The 13,985-nt window shown below is 41.4% G+C and overlaps 1 protein-coding gene across 2 annotated transcripts in view; it reads left to right on the top strand.

Moving 5' to 3' along the window:
• The window catches only part of drd3 (dopamine receptor D3), a 30,930-nt gene extending 17,548 nt beyond the window's left edge, over positions 1–13,382 (top strand). Inside the window, exons 5-8 of one of the 2 annotated variants that reach the window (XM_076888164.1) lie at positions 3,689–3,882; positions 7,465–7,530; positions 10,050–10,419; positions 12,045–13,382. In XM_076888164.1, coding sequence (XP_076744279.1) covers positions 3,689–3,882; positions 7,465–7,530; positions 10,050–10,419; positions 12,045–12,241 — 827 coding nt within the window. In that variant the 3' untranslated portion in view covers positions 12,242–13,382. The remainder of the gene's footprint in view (positions 1–3,688; positions 3,883–7,464; positions 7,531–10,049; positions 10,420–12,044) is intronic. The other variant, XM_004546719.5, reaches the window with a different exon arrangement.
• Positions 13,383–13,985: the final 603 nt, after the last annotated feature.

Genomic DNA, 13,985 nt, shown 5'->3' with positions numbered 1-13,985 from the left:
TTCTTAGCATTTAGGATGGCCGTGGCGAGTAACTCAAGTGCTGTAAACATTTCATGTGTCGTCTGAGTTTTGTCAAGTCTGTGAAAGTAACAGCAAATGATATTATTGGCATTAAGAGCTGAAGCATGTCGAATCTGAAGGATGTGGGCAGATCAGGGAAGCAGAGTCTAATGCAGTATTCCTGTCATGTTGTGAGGATGTAATCACAGAGAAAATGACCATTCATGTCACACATTTGCAGCGTTTTCACAGAGTTTGAGATTTTGTGCAATTTCTGACAGCTACAATATTTCCTGTTAAAAAATAAGTAAATTTATAAACCAACAAGTGGAAGATTCACTGCAATGCCACAACTGCTGCTGTTGGTTATTAATAAAACCCAGCGTTACAGCTTTTCTCATTTGGATGTTGTTACTTGCACAAGTAAGAGCGTTTACCATCAACAGATGGTGAATCTGCTCAGATGAACATTTTACAGGTGTAGAAGCCTGACTAAGGAGAAGAAGAGCGAGGGAGGATTGTAGTGTAGCAAGGAGATTACAACAGGAGGGAGGTGCAGAGGGTGGATGCAGTGTTGATGGTGGGTTTTCTCCTGTTACAGTGCAACGGGAGCATTAGGTGAGGTTGATAAGTATGCATGACCAAAAGACACAGCAGGATGTGCAGTGATTCCTGTACTGTGCACAGTAGGGCTATTTTTTATTTTGCATGTGTTTTTATACAGATACTTTTCTATGCTGTTCTGTATTTATTCTAACAGCGTTTTACTCTATTGTGGGATCAGTGCAGGAACAAAAATCCCCTCATTCTTGTCTGCAAGTAGAACATAAAATCTTGAACTCAGCATCTGAAGTATTCAGCTCATCCAAGTATCCACTTTCATACACAATCGTGGTCAGAAAACCTATAGTTTTATACTCGAGGCATTCACTGTCAGTGAAACCAGGTAGGACAGAGAGTCTTTTGCTTTTTAACACTACATCATTTTTGATTTGGGTTGCTTATTGCTTGTTTACAAATGTGTTGTAGCGTGGCATTACATCTGCTACGGCCCTGCCTCTGAAATAGACAAGCTTATATTGAGCAAACAAAGAGAGCATTCACACAATGAATTTCAGAGCATAAAACAGCTATCCGCTCAAGGAACATGGAGCCAAACACTGTCATGAGGCCAAAAATGGCTCCACTGTTATGTCCTTTGGAGTGAATGATGATTATAGTTCAAAATGCTTTCCCCTGAGAAGATGCAGAGATGGCACGTTAGCAAGTTTGTTGGCTTGTCCAGAATAAATTGTGGACTTTTTCCTGATATTTGCAAAAGTGGTTCTGTTTACCTTTGTGCACTCAACACTGGATTTTCACATAGAGCCTTCTTTATTGTCAAAACTTTAAATCATCAGCCCCCAAATTTCTATCTGCCTGTTGGATAGACAGTTGTTTTTATGCTGAGCCTTATTTGTCACTCATGTGCTTGTGTGCATTTCTGTCTGCCCCTGATTAGGTCATAGATGCCTTTAAATTTCATATTTTTACTTCTTCCAGTTAAAATTACACTTACAATAAATTGCCGCTTGCTATTTTCCTCATTTTAAAATGTTGCTATTAAAGCATTAATTAGACATGTTCTAAATTACTATAAGCACTCATTAACCCCGATCATGCCTGGGTGCTCACTGACACACTCACTTGCTTCTTCATTAGTTACACATTGCTAGTACTGGGTTGGTTCCTCCTTCTGCCTTCAGAAGTGCTTTAAGTCATCATGGCACAGATTCAGATTCGGCATCACATCCATGATGTCAAACTCCTGTTCGAGCAAATCCCAAAGGTGCTCTACTGGAGAGATTGAGATCTGGTGAATGTGGAGTACATATGAATCGATATTTGGTAAAATAAATAAATAAATAAAAATGGGACAAGAATATTACACCACCATTGTTTGGATGCTTTCAGGTGGTTGAAACTCATCAGAGCAGGCAACATTTTTCAAATCTTCTGCTGTTCAATTTTGGTGACCCGATGTGAATTGTCGTCTCAAGGCGCTTTATATTGTGTGGTAGACCCTACAACAATACAACAGAGAAAACCCTAACAATCATATGACCCCCTGTGAGTAAGTGCTTTGGCAACAGAGGGAAGGAAAAACTCCCTTTTAACAGGATGACACCTCCAGCACAGCAGGTTCAGGGAGGGGCGGCCATCTGCCGCAGTTATATGAGCAATTATTTGAGTTACTGTTGCCTTGCTATCAACTCAAAGCAGTCTGGCCATTCTCCTCTGACCTCTGGGATAAACAAGGCATTTTCACCCTGAGAACTGCAGCTCACTGATATTTTCTCTTTTTCGGCCCATTCTCAGGAAACCCTAGAGATGGTAGTACACTAGCACAGCAGATCAGCACTTTCTGCAATACCACGCCACAATCAAAGTCACTGAAATCACTTTCTTATTTCAACACTTTCTTCTCTACTTCAAAGATTGCACTTGATTGATTGAATCATTTATGTCCATTAAACCTCCTCTTAATACACTGTTTCATTGGAGGCCTTTTTTGTATCTTTGGTAAGTGGCTGTTTTATATATTTAATACTTGTTTATTTATCCCTATCTTCTTTGCTTTTGATCCTTTTAGATTTTTGTATTGATTTATTCATGATCCGTGCTCCTTTTATGGTTGGTTTTTATTTTTGTTCTTTTGTTGTTTTTAATTATTGTAGGAAGTCCTTCAAAGAAAAAACTTTGCAACTTTGTTTGCTCTGTCACACATTTTTCTAGTTAACAAGAAAAGTAAAGCAAATATTTCTTTTGTCCTTTCAAAATATTGTTTGCATTGCAGTCTGATTGGATGAGGTTACGTCAAGTGGAAAACAGATGCCGTCTTGTTTATTGTTAAAAATCATTTGTGTTTTCCAACACTGAAGATGTGCTGTAAAGCCAAATCACATATAGTTTGAAGCTAAATAACGAAATATGAACAATGTCACCAGCAGCTATTTTAATTTCAATAGCCAGCAGCAACACAGATGCATGAGTGAACACACACAATTAAGACCATTAGTGAAACACAATGTAAAGCAAATCACAGACGTGCAAGCACTAAGTTTAGTCTACCTATAGCCAGAGTGAAACAACGGCTGTTTATTGCAGGAATCTGACCACTCAGGGGCGGAGACCGGGGTGGGGTGGGGGGGGTCCTGTTAGGTCTGAAATCCTTCGTCTTTCTTTTGAAGTAATCGACTGACACGGATCAGCTCAAACAGACAAATCTGTTTTGTTCCCAAACAAAAAAGAAATAATCAGTACTCTGAGTCTAGCAGCTGAAGGTAGTTTGGAGAGTGGCACCAAATAGATTGTATCTATCCATCCTTCATCCCACTCTCTGTGTGACATGATTTTGGATGAGGAATTTGTCAGCCTTTATTATATGAAGTGGTCTCTTATCCTGAATTTATTGCTCAGTTCTTGTCAGATCAGTTATGTCTCTATCGTGCAGTGATCTCTGTTGGGGTATAGCATGTGTTCGATATATAGGCATTATATGAAAAGAGGACAAACGATCAAGGCTATTTTCAAGATTGACAGCATACTCTGGGGTCAGAGAGCCAGCTTTAAATGATGATGTTTGTCTCTTTTATTATCCTATAATTTTAAGGCTGTTTTCCATAATGATATTTTCCTTTTATTGCAGACGACCCTTTGGTGTGCTCCATCTCCAACCCTGACTTTGTGATCTACTCTTCTGTGGTGTCCTTCTATTTGCCGTTTATTGTCACTCTGCTGGTTTACATCCGCATCTACGTCTTCCTCAGGATGAGGCGGAAGAGGATCACTTTTGGACAGGCCAGTGGGAAGGTGCAGCCAGGCTCCACCCCACCGTCTGTGGTGAGTCGGTTTCCATTATTAGTTTTTTTAGTGGTGCACGGTATAGTAAAAGATGCTTTATGAGATAGTTAGTTTAACAATAATTATCTATTGATTCTAAAAATCTATTTAGAGGAGCAGCTTTGGGGGTCATCATGAAGAAGTTTTTGACCTTGTCATAAAAAGCCACAAAATCTTCCAAACATTTATGAATAACAATAAGATTCACTTGATTACTTACACTGAGATTGCCATGACTCTTTTATAATGAGCTCATGATGTTTAGAACTGTAGATGTGCTGTTATAATGATTTAATAATCATCTGACCAGGGTGTGATTTGCCGATGGGGTTGTGAGGGATTCCGCTTCTCTGGTCTACGTGTTCCTGCTTCCACAAAATCATTTAATTATTCTATAAATGTCACATTAAAGAACAGATATTCTGACAGACGTCAGAGTATAAAGGGGCCACGGTGGTGCCCGAATTATTTTTGCTGAGGGCAAAATAAACACATCATCCTTTCTTTTTATTTTTCTTTCATATATCAAACCTAAGATGTCAAAAATAATAACTGGGCAGCTAGACCAGTTATTATACTATTATACCACCTTTCACATTCACTGTGCTCCATTTCTGAAAAACTGTTATTTAGCTCCTGATTTATTGTAAGTGTATTTTCCTCACAGCAAATTCATCTTTCTCAGATTCTGTCTCACTCACTTATTTGCATTCACCAATTTTATGCACCGATAATGAATTACAACTCACCTTTATTTTGGACCCTTTTACAATTAGATAGATTCCCGGTGTGCACAGGGGGGGAAAAAACTCTATTAGACTCTAATAATTGTTTAATTTTAGAGTACAAAATGTAGACAAAGTGATCAACAAGAAAACCGCTGCCAGAAATACTGTAAAAGTGCCCGGGAAAAGGTGTCTTCTTCTGATATGCTGAATATTATATTATGATATGCTGAATATATTAAAAAAATCTGAATGAAAAAGTAAATAAACAAAAACAAAAAAAATGCATAATTATTTGTTGACAGTCAGAAAAAAGGTTTTCACTGGACTCCCTGAAGTGCTGTAAAAATCCAAGTACTTCAATGATTCAGTAGTTTGTGAAACCACCTTTAGTAGCAATAACTTGAGGTGTTGCTTTTCTCTATGACTGTCACGGAGGTGGAACGGACTCAGGCGCAGACTGAGAAAGCACGGTTCAACAATACTTTATTAATCACACTGGTGCGCTATGTACACTGGGGAAACACACTTCTTCGCACTTGCTCCGCTCCTTGTCCAAACAATCTCCACACAAGCTGCCCACTCACACTCACGGGGTCCAGGGGTCACAAAAGGGCTGATCCAGGTAAACCTATTAACACAGACGAGGGTAAGTCGAAGGCAAGCACGGGAACAACAGAATCGCAATGAAGCCAGGCAATACTAACGAGAGTTACTCAATATTCCAGCAACGAGTAGCTCAGAGCCCCTGACCTAAGAAGAGCTGCAAATCACCGGAGATCAGCTGCAGGTGCGTGGGCCAAGGGCGAGAGCCCAATCAGAGCTCCGCCCACGCAGACAGGTAGGAGAGAGAGAGAGAGCAAGGCGAGGGAAGCAGAGAGAGTAAAACAACAAACACTTGTGGCCACACTGGGCTGGCCGGGGAGGCACAGGGACCATGACAATGCTTTTATCAGTCTCTTGTGTCATTGTCAAGGAGTTTTGGCCCATTCTGCCTTACGATGTTGCTCCACTTCATTTCCAGACATTCATTTCTTTACAGCTCTCTTAAGGTCCCACCACTGCATTTCAATCAGGTTGAGGTCTGGATTTTGACTCTGCAATTACAACACTTTGATTCTTCTTTTTCAGCCACTCTGTTGTGGGTTTGCTCCTGTGCTTGGGATCATTGTCCTGCTGCACAGCTGTTAGACAGATGCCCTCACATTTGACTCTAGAATACTTTGGTATACAGAGGAGCTCATAGATGACTCAATGATTGTAAGGTGCCCTGGTCTGTGTCTGCAAAACAAGACAAATCATCGTCCCGCCACCACCGTGCTTGACAGTTGGCGTATGGTGGTTTTTTTCACCAAATTTGGCACTTTGCATTATGACCCAACATCTCCAATTTGGCGTCATCTATCCAAAGGAGATCGCTCCAGATGTTTTGTGGTTTGTTTAGATGCAAATTTGCAAAGCTAAGCTCTGCCGCGTGTTCTTTTTGAAGACTTTTTCCTGGCAATTCTTCCAAACAACCCATACCGGTTTAGTCATTTTCTAATTGCACTGTGATGACCTTTAAGGTTTAATAAGCTAACTGAGGCCTATAGAGCCTGACATGTTGGTCTTGAGCTTGAATGGGAAATATGGTTGGATGTCCACTCCTAGGAAGATTGTAAGATCATGTTTTCACCACACCATCAGCTTATCACTACCCCTGCTTTTATAGAGGAACACTTTAATCAAGTGCATTTGATTAGCATCACCTGGCTGCTGCTTAATTTCTATAAAGACAGTGAGGGTCTATTTAGTTTTTCACAGGACTGCAAATAGACATCATTGTTGACACATGTGGACATTTCCATGTTTTGTTGCATAGCAAAACCAGCTGAGAATTAATAAGAAGTTAAAGTAACTTCAGTGAAAATGTTTTACTTTGATTAATGTGCGCTGATGGGGTCATGTGACCTTTATTCAAGTAAAATTGGATGGATGGATGGATGGATGGATCTGACAAACAAAGCAAGCTTAAGTTATATTTTAGTCCTCATAATAATAATGTCGGCACAAGGGTCACATTGTTCTTTAATCTCTATTATGAGACAATTTCTTTCTCTCAACAAGCTGTCAGTTTTTCAATCGTGTCCCAGTTACATCTATCATACAGATGATGGATGTCAATAACCACAGGCAAGGATACATTAGGTCACGTTTAATACATCTGCACCCTATTATTAAAATATGGTCTATAAAAAGACAAGTCAACCCAGTGACTTGAATAGCTTTGCCACACCTAGAAGCTTCCTGAGTATTCTGGCTGTGTTCATTGCACCCTTTGTTTCCCTTTGTTCCCTCCGTTTTTACACTAGATAACAGTGCAGTCCCATTTTGGAATCTCATCCAGGAGTGGAGGCCTCCAGCTGTAAGATGCCAGCTCTGCAGGGCTTCAGGTTGAGAGAACTACGGTGGAATGATGTTTTTAAACAAGATAATAGGACTCTTACTGAGTCAAGAGAATAAACGTTTCCTATGAAGGGGGAGTATGTCTTTTTTGTGTGTTTCAAAGGCACCTATCTCTATTTTCGCAGCAAGCTTTAATTGGACTGCACAGCGTTCGGCTCGGGAGGGAGTGACTGAAGGCACAACAGGCGTAAATCCTAATTCTTTTGATTTTTAGTCCGCGTCGGGGACGCTCAATGAGAATTGGTTGAATTTTAATGAAAGCATTCTGGAGATGAAAAGAGATGGATCAATGAGTTTGAAGTGAACAGCACAAATATGTTCCACTTGTGGACTGATGGGGTTGAGGTGACGGGGTTTTGTTCATTTCTCTGGAAACCATTTTCTCTGTTGAACTTTCCTCTGATCCCCGTAGGAGACCTGTCTGCAAGAAGAGACTCCAAAGGCGAAGCACGACTTGTCACCTATAAGGATTAAAGTGGTGGGTGTTATGTTAAACCAGATTTTATTTTTTTCTATTGCTCTACTTTTGTTTTTTAACTTATATATCACTGTTTAATGCTTAGGTAACTTATATTGACTGTGTTGGAGTTTTGTAATGTGGTTGCATGAATTTTAGCTTTTCATCTCGGTGTCTCTATGACGTATTCAGATAAATTCGATTTTTTTTCTCATTTGGCTGTGTGGTCGCAGCCTGGGGGGGTCACAGAAGGAGCCAGGAATTGTGATTGTGAAGCGTGGCTCAGCAAAGACTGCGTGAGATGCACTTGCAAAATTCAGCACCTGCAAAATTCACACAGCATTCAACGGCAGAGGATTCATATCAGCAACGAAATAAAAAAGCGCGATGGGCTGAGAATATCATGCAAATTCATGTTTGTGGTCTTACTGCAAATTGTACAGTGCTTAAAAACGTGTTATTGCTGGAGAGGGAAAATTGAGATTGAATTTGTCACAGGTTTGGAAAGTTAAAGTAATTGCTGGCACAAGAGATAAATGAAACAGCTCCTAAAATGTAGCAGGATTTCCTGGCGTGTGCTGAATGTCAACTATTGAACTTGGAGTCGGGCACACTTTTAGTCCATCTGAAGAGCCCTTCAGATATGTATTGACCATAACTTTACATTTTTCTGAGTCTTATTTGCCACTTTGTTGGCTTAGCAGAGCAGCCCAGCTCTCAGCTCCACATATTTTCCGCATGAGGTTAAGGAGGATAAGCTAAAGGCAATTTCTCAATAGATATTACGAGGGGTGAGGGGAAATAGAAGGTAGAGCAGTGAAGTGTGATGACTTAATTTAAACATTAAAACCGGAATAATGTTGTTTTCAATACTCTGGGGTGGCAACACAAGCTGAAAACACAAAATTGGCACATAGTCACCTTAGTCAAGACAGGTGAAGCAAACAAATAGATATTTAGGCATTCAGCAGGCACACGGAAACGTTTAAACTTGTATTTCAATTCAGTTTGATTTATATAGCACCAAATCCCAACAGCAGTCACCCCAAAGCACTGTATATTGTAAGATAAAGACCCTACAAGAGAAAGCCATTCAATAAATTAGAGCAATCACTTGGTGACAGTGGGAAGGAAAACTGCCTTTAAACAGGAAGAAATCTCTGGCCTATCCAGGCTCAGGGAGGGGCAGCCATCTGCTGCTTGGGGGTGTTTATTGTGGATCTTTAACCTCTGTTTTGGTTTTTACCCTCTACAGAGGAAAATGTCTTTTTTTAATCCTTTTTTAAACCAGGTAGTGAAACTTTTGTGATGAAAAATCTCCTTTACAACAGTGTCCTAGAATGAGATAAGAAGTATTAATATATATCTCAATGGCAGGACAAACCAGGCCCTCTTGCTGTCTGGCTACAGTGCTAACCACTGAGCCTTCATCCTGCCTAGCTGGTTTTGTTTCATCTGTCTCTGTTGCAAATAAATGGTTGAATATGTTCACCAGATGGAAACTTTGTCTGCCAGCTGATGCTCAGATACTAGTGGCTCTGTGGTGCAGTGGTTAGCACATTTGCCTTACATGTAAAATATCCCCAGCTTGATCCTGGGAGAAGACACAAACCCAGCATCAGGGTCATACTGCACTCTGGCAGCTGGTCCCAAGTACAGATAAATGGGAGGGTTGTGTCGGGGAGTGCATCTGGCATAAAATCTGTAGATCCATCTGCTGAGGTGACCGCTTGTTTTTATTCCATTTTATATGATTTTGGTTTGTCTCTGATCTCCTACATGCGTCTTTACTGGTCTTGAATGTACCGCAGCGTGCCCTCCTATCTGTGAACACACTATTAGGATGTCTGGTTATTTACTGTTACTATTCTGCTGTGGAATTGTTCAAATTGTTCAAAATTTAGGAATCGTTGTGGCCATAATAAGATAAATTAATTATTGTTTTATTTAGCAAAGTTTCCATCACACAATTAAATCCAAATTTGTAAAAAGCACAGAGTTAATAAATGTCTTTTCTCAATTCCCTGGTGCCAGTCACACAATAAAACATCACATAATCTAAAATACACCTTGCTAATATTGTCATGGACTCCTTTTTGCCTTTAAAGCTTCCTTAATTAATAGTGGAATAGACTCAATGAGGTGCTGAAAACACATCCATGAAACAAATGTCCAGTTTCACCAGGAACTGTTACACAAAGTAACTTTAATCACCCGCGATGCTCACTTTGAAGTTCAGCAGGTTTGTTTTGGCCATGTCTCCATCCTCTAAAGCAGTTGTAGTCATGTGACTGGCTGATTCAATATTTACATTAAGGAGCAGTTCAGCTGTTTCGGTGTCCCTGAAAAAGGGACCGGTGACAGTATGTAAACCCCTTGAAAAATCACATCAGTTTGTCTGTTGGAAGCATTGGTGTGGAAGCACTTGAAAAATTAATTTCAGGCTCGAAACTGTTGTCCTGATACGTCCAGCACACCAACCCAGCATTAAGCCTCTATTGATTTCAAGCTGTCAATAACTGTGTCGTGTCTCGTGTCAGCAGAGTGAAGAACCCTCGGGTCCTTCCAAGCCTAACCTGCTCTCAGGATGCCTGTGGGGCAAACGCCCAAAGACTGGGCCGGTGGAGAACTCAGTGCTGCCCCCGGTGGACATGCAGAACTACTGTAGCATCAGCCATGCCTCGTGTGGCCGCACCGAGATGGATGTAGAGGAGGAGCGGGGGGAACGGGACCCCGACGAGAACAGCCAGATCCAACGTCCTCCTGTCAGGATGAGCTGTGAGGTGAAAGATCTGTCCAACGGGCAGACGCACACATCACTGCGGCCGATGTCTCACATCAGCAATCCCCGATTCAGGAGCATGCACGCGAGGGAGAAAAAAGCCACTCAGATGCTGGCCATTGTGCTCGGTGAGTGGAGACTGAGATAAGCTGAGGAAATGAAAGTGTAAATGTCACAGTAACACACTCTATAACACAGGCAGCTTTTAGAGAGGCGATATATGACCGAGTTGCTTATTCTGCTTCGACTTCTTTCACATTTGTAGGATTAACTCTTCTGCCACATATACCCACGACAGTACCAACACGTTTTTTTCTCACTGTGTGCATTTCCTGCATATTTTTCTTATCTATACTACAATAAATCAAGCTGAAATGTCAGGCCTCGGGTTCACTGTGTCGGCCCAGACAACGCACACACTGTAGCTCCTGACACAGCTTTCACACGCTCCAATTATCAGCCAGGTTGCTTATTTAGGCCTGGTCCAGTTAGCTCTGACACAGCATAGATCTCACTGACAAAATGTAATCAGAGGTGCCCGATTACATTACACTGGTGTCAGTGAAAGCCAGTGGCGCATGCACAGAAGACAATCCCAGCCTTGCTTTTTCATCCAAACTGACCACAACTTTACCGCAATGTCAAGACACCAATTATAGCGCTTGAATTTAATGATTGCTCAAGCTACAATGCAGCATTTACAGTCTTGTTTATACACAATAAAATGTATCCTGACGGCCGCTGATGGGTAAGACTTCAATATGACTACCGCACAAACCACAGGTTAAAACTGGTCTAATTGGCCCATTAAAAGTGTCCTCATAGGTCTGCTCACTAGCAAAAGGGCAATAGTGGAAGATTTATCCATGTCTGTATTTATCTGCAGGTGGTAAACTATGTAGTTAGACACTGTAACATTTGAAGCTTACGTTAGAGCAGACAAAAGTAGGGCTTAATCCGTTCTTTATTTTATTTTATTCTTCTTTTTTTTTCAAAACTGTCAGAGAAACACTACTTTGTGTTCACACCAAACATGAAGGGACACTTTAATGCAGCTTAACTGCATAGAAAGTGCAAATGGACTGGGTTTTATATTCCACTTTTTCATTTAATGACAAATCAAAGCACTTTAGGCTGCACGCCACATTTATGTAGCTCATATCTATGGCCAACATGCATATCTTTGGACTTTGGGAGGAAGCTGGAGTACCTGGAGGAAACCAACCGAGGCACATGGAGAATATGCAAACTCCACATAGAAAGGCCCCGGGTGATGAGGGCGTTAAAGCAAGGACCTTGTTGCTGCGAGGTAGTGGTGCTAACCGCCACCGTGCCCACCCATCTGTGCAAAGAGGGAAATAAATTTAAATTGTTATCGTAAATCTGCGTCACAAAGCGTAACCTCGCTTTGTGTTTGTTGTGAACAAACCATTACTGTTCCTGCAGATGCAGGTTTCAACCCAGTGTAGTTATTATAGGGTTGTTAAGAAGGCTTTGGTAGATAACATTTCATTTCATTCATTTCATTCATTTCATTCATTTATTTGTTCATTTTCAGGCACAACAACTGTTTGAGGGAGGTTTTAGCCAGCATGTGCTGTGACCATGATTAACACGAATTCTGTTTTCTTTCTCTCCTTTTCTCTTCCTTTTTATTTTAAATGTTATTACTATACCCACCACTCTGTCCGGCGTACACCTTCAATTCCGTTTTGTCCTTTCTCCATACCTCTCTGCTGTCTGCCCGCTCCAGGGGTGTTTCTCATCTGCTGGCTGCCTTTCTTTGTGACTCACATTCTGAACACTCACTGCAGGACATGCTACGTGCCTCCTGAACTTTACAGTGCTTTCACCTGGCTCGGGTATGTCAACAGCGCCCTCAACCCTGTTATCTACACCACCTTCAACATCGAGTTCAGACGGGCCTTCATCAAGATCCTCAGCTGCTGAGGAAGGAGCCACGTCAGGAAATTTAAATGGAAATGAGGCTGCGCAGCCGCGCTACAAGTCCGGCGCGGAGCATTTAGTAAACAGTGGCCAGAGAGGTGCATGCTTTGTGTGCTGCATAAGTTACACAGCGGCACCAAGGTGAAGCACAGAAATGGACAAACACTGCAGGGTACAATAAATGCAAATACAGATGGAAGTTTACTTTTCGGACTCCGACGAGGGCTAAAGCTTTCATTTCTCAACATGGCTGGGATTGTATTTGAACAGTATGACTCCTCAAATGACACTTAAACATGCATACAGTCTTATTTATAGCACAAGCTTTGGGCTTTCTTGTGGATGTGGGTTGTGCATTATGTGTACTGCTCATTGGCACGCTTCATCCATTCAGTACTTTCAGATTGATGGAAGTGTGAGAGACTGAAAAACTGACTGTAGAGCTGCAGGCCGCTTCGTTCAGAAGCCTGCTGCTAACGTAATGTGTTGACTAATTGATGGTACTCGTGTGCTCCGCTCACGCTCTTTCAATTCGATGTAGCTGTGAAGGCTCTGGGGTAAAAAAAAAAAAAAAAAAGGATCCTTAAAGCTGAAAAATTGATCGCAAAGATGCAGGCCTCAGTTGTCTGGGGGCAAATGCCACCGCACTGTGTGGACTAACTCCTCTCAGCTCTCTGTCATCACGCCGGTCCCTGAAGATTGTCCTGGTCTGGAGACATTGTGCTCAGTGTGGATTCATCCATTCATTAGAAATGTGTGATGTTTTAATGTGATGCAGAGTGGAGACATTCAGTTTTTTTGTTTGTTTGTTTGTTTTTTAAAGCGACTGTCTATTTATCCGCAACCCTCCCTATGACTTCATCAGAGCTGCCTGCTTGGCTGCTCTGATTGGCTGCGCAACTGAATATTTACTGCATTATGTTGTCAATAAAATTAAAAAAAAATAGATGAAACATTTTTGAGGCTCATGTATGCGTGCATACATCTAAATGTTACTTGTCATGAAAGATGCCATTAGAGTTTGGTGCATAAAAGAGTTCTGCAGAGGACCGTGGAGGAGCCAAGCTGAGTGACCATGATACTTTGAAGATTTAAGAAACAGAGAGAGGATGAGTCTGAGGAGCAAAACAGAGATAAGGGATGATGAAGGGGGGGCTGAGTGGGAATGAGTGAAGCCAAAAATGAAAGAAATGAAGTGAGAGAACAGGGATCAAAGATGACTGTAGGAGGAGGAATAGAGGGGAGAAAAAGAAGATGGATGGAAAGCTGCAGGAAGGAGAAGGGGGTCGGTGTTTCTCAGCCCACATCTCAGGCTCTCTCTACTCCTCTGACAGGCATAAACACCTGCTCCCCTGACGCTTTGTGCCATCGAGTCGTTCCGCTGAAACCGGTTATGATGATGACGCACAAGGTGTGTAAACGGGCGCGTGAGTGTGTGTGCATGTTTTTATTTATAGATGTACGCTGGGACATGAGCGGAACATACAGTTTGTAATCATCATAATGCAAACATCAATAGCTCATGGCATTCCTTCCTTCTGTTAAAAAAGTACATAATTTGGTGCTGAGACATTTGTTGAGCTGTTGTCAGGATTTAAAACAGGCTGTGATTCCTCTGTGATCAGATGAGGGATTTGCTCTTCTGTTCTTTAATTGAATTTGAATTTAATTAAAGGTTATGCTGTAAAGGCTGCCCAGCTGCGTGCATGTACCTCCAGATTATTCCTTGTAATTCAGTGACAATTAA

This window comes from Maylandia zebra, linkage group LG9 (assembly GCF_041146795.1).
Source record: "Maylandia zebra isolate NMK-2024a linkage group LG9, Mzebra_GT3a, whole genome shotgun sequence".
Taxonomy (NCBI): Eukaryota; Metazoa; Chordata; class Actinopteri; order Cichliformes; family Cichlidae; genus Maylandia; species Maylandia zebra.
Note: the sequence above shows the minus strand (reverse complement) of the source record. Positions and strands in the feature narration are given on the sequence as shown.